Raw genomic sequence first — 12811 nt, 5'->3', positions numbered from 1 at the left:
GTATAGAACAATGAAAATGTAGAAATTTATTGTCATGTAGAAAAATGTAGAATAATGTAATGAAAAAATGTAGAAAATATGGAAATATATGTATCAGGATTGTACTGCTCCTTTCAAGAGCAAAGTATTGAAATACTGAAATAATATGTGTAGTATCCTAAAAACATATTTCCCATCGTCTGTTTCTGTTCTACTGCATTGGGACACACGATGACATCAACTTCCGGTGTTATTATGAAAGTCTGGAATTCACATTTTTGCGATAATAAGCTACTGTGAAAGCTTTGCAATGTATGACATCTGAAGTCATGTAAAATTCTGCTGCAGATCACTGGCCATGTGTTGATGTTCTCCACTTCGCTACTCGAGTCTTCAGTTCATTAGTGCTTCTAATTGTGCTGAATCTAAGCTTTCTGAAAGCTTGCATGCAGGTTTAAAGGGCTGCCAAATAAAATACATGATGCAACATATGGACTAGTGTTGTATCATGCCTGTTTGGTTATTGTGTGTGTGTGTGTGTTTTTTTTGTGTGTGCAAAAGCTGATAGCCATCATTACGTGAAAATTTGTTGGGGAAAAAATCATACAGAAGAGTAATAAACATTGTTCTAAGTTATAATAATCAATGGAGCACAAAATACAATATGTAACAGAGCTAAAGATTACATAAAATTGTCGGTTATTACTTTTTGTTGTTGTTTTGGTCCAAAAACTGATAGTCATTATTACAAAATGAGTGACAATTTGTTAGGGCAAAAAATATATACAGAGGAGTAATAAACATTATTCTAAGTTATAATAATCAGTGTAGCATAAAATAGAACATATAACAGAGCTAAAGATTACATAAAATTGTGCAGTAACTGTGAGCATTCTTGGATGTTGGCAAGGTTATAAAAACATTGGATCTTTTTCGCTCCAGGGAAGAAAAGATTGAGTCACTTTCTGAACAGAAGGAAGAGTTGGACAACATGAAAGATGCTATTGTGCGTTTGAGACAGCAAGTATGTGCACCAATTTCAGATCTCTCTGCATTTTTGTTAGTGTGTATTTCTACCTCTTATTAATGAGGTGCTCACTGGACATGCATTTTCAGAACTTGGAGTTAGTGCAAGATGCTAGGATGGCTAAAGCATATCGTGACGAGATTGACATTCTCAAGGAAAAGGTGAGTAAATGAATGAGACGTACAAAGTAATGAAACCACCGGAGGATGGGCCCAACTTGATTTGTTTCACTAAAAATTGGGGGATTCTTGTTGTTATGTCCCATTTACTCATACATTGACCCAGTGTCCTCTCGATGACTTGTGCGACGTTGGTCTATAAACTGTCCCATTGTGTCGGTTTTCTACGTCAATTTCTACATCACTGGCAAAACTAAGTAAGCCTTCATATGTATGTCAGTGTTCCTTTCATTCAAAACAAAGGTCGATTGAGAGCACTTCTTCGTCATTATACAAAGCATGCAGTTACACAGAATAATAATTAGAGCCTGAAGTTTTTGGGAAATATTTTTTTCTAAATTGGGGGTAAAAATTGGGTAAATAAACATGTGCTTTAAATTCATGCAAGTTCGGGTGGAAAAACTTCCAGTATGCTAAATTCGGGGAGAAATCTGGCTCAGTTACTCAAACTACGTGTTCTGGTTTGGTGCAAACGGTGATGTAGCTGCACTTGCTGCAAAACAAGTTAGTGTGCGTTCCTACAGACATCTCAGTGATGGCAATTTGATGGGTAGAAATCGGGTTTCACACTAAAGAGGCAACCTTCAATTCGGGGTGCAAATTTGGGGAAGAATCTGGTTAAACCCTAAAACTTCAGGCTCTAATAATAATATGTGGATATCACATTTTAACATAGTGTGTAATGTACAGGATTCAATGTACAATGAGCGATGTATGACATATAGCAGGCATCAGTGAATAGGTGGGTTTAAACCTGGTTTAAGTATAGGCTCTATGTAGTGGCATATATACAGGGTGTTTCACGCAAAAAATTTTTTCGCTAGCGCCACCTGTTCACGAATTATTCAGCCGGGGGATTTTCATGAAACACCCTGTATATATCACATTCCCTTCTATAACATCGACCAAACCTGTCCAAAAATGCATTCAATCCAATCCAATACATCAAATCCAATACATCCAATATCTGCATTGTTTCAGGTATTGAAACTCGACCGCCTGGAAGCAGAGATCCACCGTTACAAGGACAAGATGAATGAACTCGAATTTTTTCGTACGAGAGTTGAGGTTGGTCTGCGTCCCACCTGAAAATCACATTGAGGGAGCTTCATGGTGCCTTGGGAATTACAGGAATTGCGCGAGGACAAACGTATCTTGGGTGAGACAAAAGCCATGTTGGAAGAACAACTGGAGTCGTGCAGAAGAAGAGCGGAGCAGGCCCTGCAGCTGGAATCCGAGCTCTTGCGGGCGAGGGCTCGCATCAGCGAGTGTGCATTGGTATGCAACATTTCACACAGAGAGACTTTTAAAATACACTCACCGACCGATTTTTTGGACTTCCAAAAAAGAACTTAGAATAAGCCAAAATTATTACGAGTTCGCATTTTTAGTGGATGGCAAAAAAATTCACTTTGTTTCTAAGGTCTTTATTCAGAACACTTTTTAAGGTGTTTAAAAAAACTGTCTAAGCATGTTTGTTTCATTGCATGAACACGGCACGATGCTTCGCGGTGAATTTCTGCCAGTGTTGCACTCTCACTGTGTGCACATTAACGAGCGTGTTGATGGCTGTGTTGCAAGGATCGCCACATTTCACCAGCGGGTTAACGGGGGATCATCAACATACTCATTGCTACCATCATCACCCTAGCCTCGAGCCTTCTGCTTCTCTACACGTGATTTCTGTGCTTCCGCCTGTCTGAAGCTGAGCGGTTCAGTGCACACACATAAGCTCTGCCTCTGCACATGCACACCCTGCGCATGTGCTGTGTCTGCAAATACATTGGTAATGCAGTCCGAAATATAGGGCTCTGAACACTTGCGGATTCAGGATTTTTCTGAGATGGGGGTCCAACCTTTGCCAGCATGGTAGATACATGATCTAGGTCAACTAAACACTATGTGAAGACAGAAATTGAGGAGGAGGTCAGGACTTCCTGACCCCCCCCTCTAGATCTGCTCTGCTGCTTTCGGCTCTCTGGCTCCTAAAAACTAAGCAATCTCGGGGGTTGTATGTGCATGAAACGTCGAGCTGTTCTTTTAAGAAATGGTCTGAAATATTCAAGATGGAAATACATTGGAGCTATGGCATGTTTGAACCCACTAGTTTTGTCAGAAAAATTGGAAAGTCCAAAATGTTTGGAGTCAGTCGGCGACTGTACTTTTGAATAGAGCCTGAAGTTTTTGGGCAATTTTTTTTCTAAATTCGGGGGGTGGGGGGTAAAAATTGTGCTAAAAAAAACATGTGCTCTACATTCATGCGAATTGGGGTGAAGAAACTCCCAGTATACTAAATTCGGAGAGAAATCGGGCTCAGTTACTCAAACTAACTGTACTGGTTTGGTACAAACTGTGATGTAACTGCATTTGCTGCCAAACAAGGTAGTGTGTATTCCTACAGACGCAACCTGCAATTCAGGGTGCAAATTCGGGGAAGAATTGGGTTAAACCCTAAAACTTCAGGCTCTACTTTTGAAACAGTACGTTTGATTTCGCTCGAGGCTTTGATGCGGTTGTCTACTTTAGGAGCGTGATCTGGAGCGTGAGCAGGTGCAGAAGCTGTTGGAACAGCAGCAGCATCTGCAGTTAGAGCAGAAAGCCGCACTAGAAGAAGCCACCCACCTGCGAGCGGAACTACATCAGCTGCGGGCACGGGACAATGCCAATCTCTCTCGTAGGTTCCTCCGAAGGTAACTGTGCATCTGCAGATTGTAATACGTAAATGTGACTGCATGCAGGAACGGAAGACAGCTTGCTTGAACAACTGAACAGCGATGCTGAGTCTCGAGCTCTGCAGCTGGAACTCGAGAACCAACGTCTGAAGCAGCAACTGAGAGAAGAGAGCCAGCAAGAGCAGTTTGCACACACCACAGAAGAGCTGTTGACAAAGGTATGGCATTGATGTCAAATTTGTTTAGACTGTAGCTGAGGTTTTTGTGCTTCCCTGTGGTCAATCGCATGTTGTCGCTGACCGCGTATCTCGTACATGTCGTGCTAGGCCTTAGTTTTCCAGAACATTGCCGTAGTAATATGCAATCTCTGCCTGACGTACTATCACAAAGTGAGCGAATCGAGCCACAGATCAGAGCAGTATGTGGCCTATATTCGATTCACAAAAAATTGGGGATTTTGGAAAAAAAAATGGAACAGGAAATTTTGTTCACTGACACTTAAGTGGAATGTTGCGAAGACATTAGCATTACTTTCCCCTTTTGAAGGCTACAATATATTTAGAGCCCGAAGTTTTAGGGTTTAATCCGATTCTTCCCCTAATTTGCACCTCGAATTGAAGGGCGCTTCTTAGGGTGAAACCCGAGTTTTACTTGGAAAGTTGCTCTCACTGAGACGTCAGTAGGAATTCACACTAACTAACTTGTTTGACAGCAAACGCAGTCACATCACCGTTCGTACTGAACCAGTTCAGTTAGTTTGAGTAACTCAGTCCTATTTCTCCCCAAATTTAGCGTACTGGAAGTTTTTCCATCCGAATTTGCATGAATTTAGAGCACATGTGTATTTAGCCGATTTTTACTCCTCGAATTTAGAAAAAAATATTTCCCAAAACTTCAGGCTCTAAATATATTGCGAACGTCTGCCATTAAATATCCTCCAGGAAACACGTGTAGCAGACGGCAGTTGAGGTGGCGATGTAAACGTTCCACCATGCCATTAGAAGCAGGATGATAGGATGTTGTGCGTATCCTGGTGGTGCCGAGGAGGGTAGCGAAAGTGGTGAAGAGCTGGCTTTCGAACTGCCGCCCCCGGTCAGTTGTGATTTGGGAGGTTACGCCAAAACTCGATGTGCCTGCGCACGGCGCACGCCATCTGTGTCGTCTGCTACACACGTTTTGTTTACTGCTGTTTCTGAAAATGAGGCTTGTTCGTAAATGAGAGGGTGTCAGGGTGTTATGCAAGTGGACACAGCAAAAGCCACGCATGACAGGTTATGTATTGTGCCTCTGTGCGTACTGTGAAGCATGCAGGATTTGTAGAGTATTTTCATTCTTGTCATTTTGGTACATATTATGCGATAGAGATCTAATGTAGCCCACTAACTTGAGTGTACACTGTAGCTGAGTACAGCGGAAGGAGAAGTGAAACGACTTACCAGTGAACGAGCTCAGTTGAGCGCGGAACGCAGCGCAAGTGCCTTGCAGCTCGCAGACATGGAGTCTCAATGTACTCGACTGCGGAAACGAGTTGCCGGCCTGCAGGAGCAACTGGAACTCAGCAAAGTAAGGCTCTCGCTGTCTGAGGCATTCTTGCATTTTCCATTCGCTTAGGCGTTGCTTTACTCTGGTTAGTGCTGTTGAGGCAAATATTTTGCACCATCTCACAAAATTAATCGCTTACAGGCGGACAGTGCAAAGATCGAACATCTGGAAGCTAGCATAGCATCGAGCAGTTTAGAAAACCAACGGCTTCAGCGCAGTTTAGAATCTGCACAGGGACGTCTCAAGGAGTGTGAATCGGAGCTTCAGGTGGGTGTTTTCTTTGTTTCAATCGCAAAGTGACTAATGTAGTATAAATGATGAGGCAGCAGGAATGCTAGAAACAAATACAATGCACTCGTTAATTGAAACCCAGAGGGACCACAGATTTTTGTTTGAATAGTCGAAAGTTTGAGTTACAGTCGCCGTCCGATTTTTCAGACTCGGCGGGGATCGTGCAAAAGTCCGAATAATCGAGCAGTTCAAAAACACAAATTTTGCTTAAAAAGTCAGCTTTATTAAGCACCAGTAGGCCGTACAAAGTGGTTGATGCTTTCTTGACGGGCAGTCTTCCATCTCCGCCTGATAACATCGGCTTCTATTTCCCGAAGCGATATCTCTCGTCGTTGCATGTGGACGAAAGCAGTGCAATTGCCTTTTTGGCCTGAGTAGCCCCTGTGCCAAAAGACCTTGAACTACATACATACTGCAATTGCCTTCATTAGTTCCGAGTTTGATGGCTTTGCTTGGAGACGGCAAGTCGTCGATATCCCGAACACGTGGAGGGAACATACCTACCTCTGGTAACGTTAGGCGTCATCGTTGCGCAAATCAGCTTCACCTAACACTCGTGTAACACTGACTCGGGGCTGGACATCACGTGCTAGGCCTTCACAAATTTCGGCAGTGTTGGTCAAAACGAAGACGCAAATGTGGTACGACGGGCCTCCTTCACTCAGAGTAATGGAGAATGAGCAGTCACTGCCTATTTTCTTACTTCAGTTTTCATATTTGGTTTAATTCTTGTCATACACATTTCAGATGATACGAATATTTTCCGTCATCCCGAGAGATTCGTATGATTGAGATTCTGCTGACGACGACGATTCAAAGTTGTGACAGTTCCCGCATATGAGATGAAGTGAACGGGCCACACGAGTCACCAATAGGAAGCGAAACTTTTGGGGCACAATCGCTATATGCAGGGGTTGCCCGTTATCTGATGTGGAAGGGGACATGGTCCCCTTTTGACCTGTTTCACTCCTCATTCTAGGGCCCGTTAAAGTGGGTCACATAGAAGAAATGACTAATGCACAGTTCCTTGATCTTCGCATTGCATCATGTGCACGTGGTGACTGATGAGCTGGTGACCGTTTGGGACGCTCGCTGGCTGGGCAAACAGAGTCCGAAATATCAAGTGACGGGAGTGTATGCGTTCCAAAATTTTGGACGTTGTTATACAGGGTTCACCAAGATAAACGTCTGCAAACCATGTCGAGAAGCTGAAGTAGATGTTAGAGGACGTATTATGCCCCAAATTTTTATGTCAATACTGCCACTTGGTCCGTTTCTCTGCGGATAAATCGTGAAAATTAAAAAAAACAAAAAAAAAACGCTGCCTAACATTTGTTTGTTGAAGAGGGTAAGTTCCAAAAACCATGCAGGTTTGAAGCGAGACGGGGAAATATATTGGTTCTATGGGGCGCTTCACGGTGCCAACAGTTTTGTCCGAAAAATTCGAAAGTCTGAATTATCGGTCGGCGACTGTATTTCCTCCGCGTTTTTCCTGCCGTCTGTTTTTCCACATCATGTGTGGCATTGAAGTAGCACAAGTTCAGCAAGCGTGCAGCGGCGGACGAGCTCTATGTATGGGCAACCCAAGCAGTTGAAGTTTCATTTTGCGCATGCATATTCGATGCATGGTTCATGGTGCCCCAAGAAATGGCGCAAGCAATCGAAAATGGGTGCCGCTTCGAATTTTGGGAACTTTGTTTCGCTGCTACCTGTGGACAGAAACACTTTACGAGGGAACGAAACGTTTGAATTAAGTGAAGGTGGCATTCGAATTAAGGCGCTTATCATTACATTGAAAACATAGCATGCCAAACAAAAGTTTGAAATATGTTTGAATTAACCAAAAGTACTAAATATTGGGATTTGAATTAACGAGTGTCTACTGTATATTAATGCTATGGCTTACCAAGTCACCAGTTGATTAATGGGAGAATAATGTGGCACACTCGTCACATTTACTCTCAAGACATCCATCGTACAGTAGTTGAGAACAATGTACCTGGCCGATGCTATAATAATATGCTGCAATGTTCACAGGCATCAGAAACACAATGCAGCAAGCTGGAATTGAATGTGGAGAGTCTACGGGGACAGCTGCGTACTATGCATGATTTGGAGACGGAGAATGCTGACTTAGAAAATAATCTTCATCAGGTAGAGCAGCAACGACGGGGCCTCGAAAAGGACGTGATGCGGCTGCGCACCACTTTGGAGGTTGGGAGCTACTTTGATTCATTTTGGCATTGCTTCAGCTACGTCTTGTTTCCAGGGCAAAGATACGAAGCTGGATGAGTTGACTTCACGTGTGGCCACCTTGGAACGTGAGAAGCAGCAAATGCAGAAGGAGCTGGACTCTTCTACAGGAACAGCAGCACGTGCCAGAGAACTAGAAGAACGCAATGAACAGCTAACGCAGCAAACGGCATTGGATGCAAGAGCTTTGAGCCACCTCAGACAAGTAGGTCTCTGGTGCTCGGGGAGTCATGTGATTAAAGGGGCACAAAACAGGTCTACAAGCATTCTCCAATTATGCCCAATGACAGAACGTAGCTCACGATATCCAAATATGAAATTATTTTGCTTCTGGCGAGCGTCTCTAACACGAAACAATGCCATTCAAAGAGCATGATTCGCATGAGTCTCTCCTTATCCTTGGAACCGGGTCACATCACAGTGTTCCAACGTATAACAACACTGAATTCTAGGCACTGGAGGTGGGGGAGATTTCGCTCTCCTAGCCAATGACGGACGCCATTGACACAAGCTACAGCTTGCTGGGGAATAGGTTGCGGGAACATCGCGGTGACCTCGCGGAGCAATACAGGACTGAAAACATAGTGTGCATGTGAAATGCAATATTGAGAGATTTTGGTACGGTTTGAACTGGCTGTCTTGGATTTGACAGGCGGGAATGTGTTTAGAATCGACCTCACTTCTCGATATCACAACAAAATTAATGTATAAGTGTCCCACATTCTAAATGGCTGATGGTGCGCGACGTCAAAATGACTTGTCGCCATTGTCGCCAGGACATCGCAGGGTGGGGCATGAGGGCGAAAGAGTGCTGTGAATATTCGGTCAGTTTGGAGCCATTATTTACTTTTTTGCGACAAATTTTTTGAAAACGTTCACCGTCGGCAACGTATCACGATGGATTTTAAAAAGTGCGCCCGTATACCTGTTTATTGCACCTTTAATGCACGGGCGGAATGTTCTGCATGGCTATCGGCCAGGATGACGGGAGCGCAAAAGATTGCATGTCACATGACGTGATCGGTTGGCATCCCCCTTGTAGACTGTCACATCGCTCCCCCGCTGATGCAGCGTTGCAAAAGACCATGTCTGAAGGGGGAGCGACATGGTGACTGTCAACAAAAGTGATAACGGCATTGCACATGCTAAACAGCCTCTAGTTACGTTTAAAGCATTGAGGTGTAGGTGCTTACTTACTAAGTGCTATGACACGATGTAACGTGCCCATAATAGGCTGTGTGGCATGCATTGTTGGTGGAATGATTGGGATAGCTATGTAGATATCACGGATGAATCTGCCGCAAGAGACATTTCTTGTTCTAAAAATACGCATTGCAGGAGCTGGTTGAAGAGAAGATAAAAAGCCAGCAGCTGGCCACCGAGCTCGAGAGGATCGCTTCTAGCTTGGAGCTTACAACAAGTCTTTGGAAGTCAGAGCGAGAGAAGAGGTACTCTTCTCATATCTTAACCATTTTGTATGAGTGTGGAAATGGTAGATATACAATTGATATCGCATATAATGAACCTGATTGCCTTGCAGCATTTTTTTCACTACAGTCGAACCTTTGTATAACAAATTTGTAAATGCCAGCTCTTTTCTTCGTTAAATAGATAAATTGGTTAAGTGGAATATACCCAGTGAAAAAAGGATGGCGATCGCCACTGCATGTGTGCTGTGCGTTCTGTGAAATGCCATTTGTCATAAAACAGGTATAAAGCTATAAAGGGCACAAAATATCAAGCTTTATTCATCATATAACGCTAAGAAAAACGTACCTTTTGCACAATGTCGCGAACAAAACAAGTCAAAGACTTGCACGAAACCACAACCTACTGTAATCGGGATCAAGAAAAGCAAACTAGACTTCACGAGAGGCCAGCAATGCACATTTTTGCAAAACAGGTGAAGAGGTCCGAAAACAGGTGCGAAGAGGCCCTCGGCCTCTTGCAACCCTCGTGCTGGTTTCAAAATGGCGTCAGCACACCGAAAAATACTGGCGTCGACGTTGCCACATGTCTACACTGTGCTTTTACGTCCTGCCTACTGTATGCGACAACTGCAGTGACCAACAAAAACTTGCGTGGGGACAAGGAAAAGGGGAAGGTTTCTCCTCTTCCTCTTCTTCGTGGCGAAAGGGAAAGACGTGTGCAGAAGGCTTTGGTTGCCATGGAACTTCCTTAAATAGAGCCGACCAAATGAATGTATTTCGTTAAATCGAGCGCAAAAATACATTGGTGTCTACGGGGACGCGTACGAGCGATGGTAATTCTTCTTTAAACAGAGGATTTAGTTAAATTGACGTTCGTTATCGAGAGGTTCAACTGTACACGTGAATTTCATAATAAGTGGACACCCCAAAGTCAACTACTCGGCAAGGACTGAAGTGCTAGAGCCTTGCTGCACACAAGCTGCTTAAAGGGATATTTTGCAACAACCTGAAAAAAATTAGGTGAACATATCGAACACAAATTGCCCCTTGATGCCTCCTACGGCCTTTGTGTTCATTTTGCACGAATAATTAAGTTGTTTTTGGTGGCAAATTTTTTACAATAGTAAACCGAAACCTAAATGCGGAGAGGAGAGGTCAGAGCTCCCTACTCCGGTATTTCGTACGGAGGAGGTTACCGTGAAGTCATCTTATGACAGCATCCACTTTTGTATTGAAACTGAACTGAACTGTCGCTTGTTACTGAATTGTGCATGTTCATTTTCAGTTTTTTTTGGGTTTTACCCCAAGTGATGATGATGCAAATCGGGGACATAGAAACGGGTTTTACCCTAAAACACAGGGCCTAGTTATGCACTGTACATCGTTATGTTGCATTTTCAGTCGAGAGGCGCCAGTAAATAAGGCATCACTGCAGTCAGTGGAGAAAGCTGCACTAGAAGAGTGAGTATTGGTGGACGTTATTTACGTGCACGTCGATGCCGCAGTTGATGTGTTGTGTGGTACAGTGGCAGCGCTTCCGCATTTTAGAGTGGAAAACCTGTTGGTTGTGGCAAATGAGGAGAAACGCAGCAAGGCAGACAGAGAGGCACCAACTACTAAAAGTGGAGAACTCATCGAGTGTGCGGCTGACTCTCACCAAAGGTTTGTTTTCACACATGTCTGTTTCAAATGTCCCCATAGGCTGTGCCTATGTTTATAGTGCTACAAACTGATACTCGCATGCCACTCTTGCAAGCACTTGACTGTTTATGAAACGTTGGTTTCTTTGTGCTGAAGAATTGTGATCCACGTGTTAGCATTGTACTTAAATGCTATACTACATGCCATGTTCTGACATAATGCACAGGATTTGACTATAGTAAATGTCCGTACTACTTCTAGCTATCTGTCACTGGCAGCTGATTTAGTAGCGATTGGAATTGTGGAATTGTGTCTAGGTGTACCAGCACAATAGCACAAATGTTATATCACACTGATGGAACATTCACATCCAGTGCAGTTTCAACTTTGTGCAAATATTTTTTTTCTTGGTGTACTCGGGGTAGGACAGGCAGACTACATTTGCCAGCGGTAAATCCCAGTACCTTTGTTTGCAAGAAAACTGGAAAGATCATTGCTGTATGTCATCAGCAGTGTGAAAGCGCGTTCAACCTTTCATACTTTTATTTCCACATTAATGTGCATGGATTTGTATCCAGCATAGAAACTCATCTAGGTTACTCAGGGTGCATCACAACAGTTGCAGCATGTGTGATTTTTAATTGCAGCTTTGACGAGCACCTTTTTTTTTTTTTTTCTGCATAGTGCTTATTAAAGGTTCCATGCCACCTTACCCTATTTTCTTAGCCATGGCCAAAGAAAGTAATAGTTTAGTCAATAGGGTGGCAGTATAATACCATCAGGAGTTAAACAAAAATGTAGAAGTAGTACGTAGTCCCTCTGAGTTTCTGGGAAAACGATTTCACTCTAAATTTATCCTGTCATACAGTTTGTTGTTGCTGAAGTAACAATATTGTCCGTACCTGCAGTTGCACCGATGCAGACAAGCTCATTCCAAGGAAGATTTTTGAGCTGAGAGACCACATTGTGCAGCTGGAAAAGAAGGTGGGCTGAATGTAGTGAAACTAAGCATGTTATATTAACCTCATGGTTTACCTGCAGAATTGTCAGTTGGAGGAAGAAGCATGCTGTGCACGCGACCAGCTGCAGGCACTGCAGGAACACACTGCAGTTCTGCAGGGCCGTGCCACAAGCAGCGAGCAGCAACGCCTTGCCCTTCAAGCACAGCACGCACAACTGCAAGTTGAGGCGGCATGCTTAGCCTCTCAACATGCCGCATTGTCCCAGTCGGCATCACAGCTTAGGGATCGCCTTACACAGCTCGATACACAGAAGGATCAGGTGAGGCGTTCTAGTATTTTGTGCATGATGACATTTGTATGGGATGTTTAACCTAATTTTGAATGCAACCCATTGACAGTCGCCCTACCAACCAGGTCGCTGACCAATAATTTGTACTCCAAAAAATCAGACTTTCCAATTTTTCGGACAAAGCTGTCGGCACCGTCAAATACCCTATTTGCCTCTCCAACTACCTATAGAGCTGCTCGAGTCGTCTTCAAGATTGCAGAGAAAAGAATGATTGCCGATAAATAAATCTTCCTGCTTCGTGCCTTCTTTCACGAGACATGCTTCAAAACTTGTACAAATATAACATAACTCGCGCGTGGTTTCCTGCTGTCTTCATAGTTTTCGTTCGTGCCGCTCCTGTGATAGTATCTTTTTCTTCTTCCCCTTCTCGACATTGAATATTCTTCTCCGCAGTAGTTTTTCACTGCGGAATTGAGCAGTACTGTTGCTGTTTGAGTTCTGTAAGCTGGGAATTTCTATCGTGCACAAAGGGAAGTTGCGACAGTT

The 12811-nt window shown here is 43.5% G+C and overlaps 1 protein-coding gene and 1 long non-coding RNA gene across 2 annotated transcripts in view; one reads left to right on the top strand and one right to left on the bottom strand.

The window, feature by feature from the left end:
* The window catches only part of LOC135396859 (girdin-like), a 30127-nt gene that overhangs the window by 6226 nt on the left and 11090 nt on the right, over positions 1-12811 (top strand). The window contains exons 7-21 of the mRNA XM_064628064.1: positions 922-1003; positions 1096-1167; positions 2167-2253; positions 2317-2463; positions 3712-3859; positions 3924-4075; positions 5259-5420; positions 5541-5666; positions 7728-7904; positions 7960-8148; positions 9282-9391; positions 10775-10834; positions 10922-11035; positions 11923-11998; positions 12056-12295. Of these exons, the coding sequence (XP_064484134.1) occupies positions 922-1003; positions 1096-1167; positions 2167-2253; positions 2317-2463; positions 3712-3859; positions 3924-4075; positions 5259-5420; positions 5541-5666; positions 7728-7904; positions 7960-8148; positions 9282-9391; positions 10775-10834; positions 10922-11035; positions 11923-11998; positions 12056-12295 (1942 nt within the window). The remainder of the gene's footprint in view (positions 1-921; positions 1004-1095; positions 1168-2166; positions 2254-2316; positions 2464-3711; positions 3860-3923; positions 4076-5258; positions 5421-5540; positions 5667-7727; positions 7905-7959; positions 8149-9281; positions 9392-10774; positions 10835-10921; positions 11036-11922; positions 11999-12055; positions 12296-12811) is intronic.
* LOC135396860 (uncharacterized) lies at positions 12-12669 on the bottom strand. The gene is made up of 4 exons (XR_010423549.1): positions 12050-12669; positions 11917-11986; positions 5294-5491; positions 12-3887 (listed from the first exon to the last, which is right to left on the bottom strand). It is a non-coding gene; the product is annotated as an uncharacterized LOC135396860 (long non-coding RNA).

This window comes from Ornithodoros turicata, chromosome 6, assembly GCF_037126465.1.
Source record: "Ornithodoros turicata isolate Travis chromosome 6, ASM3712646v1, whole genome shotgun sequence".
In the NCBI taxonomy this organism is placed as follows: domain Eukaryota; kingdom Metazoa; phylum Arthropoda; class Arachnida; order Ixodida; family Argasidae; genus Ornithodoros; species Ornithodoros turicata.
This window is presented reverse-complemented; position numbering and strand designations above follow the sequence as displayed.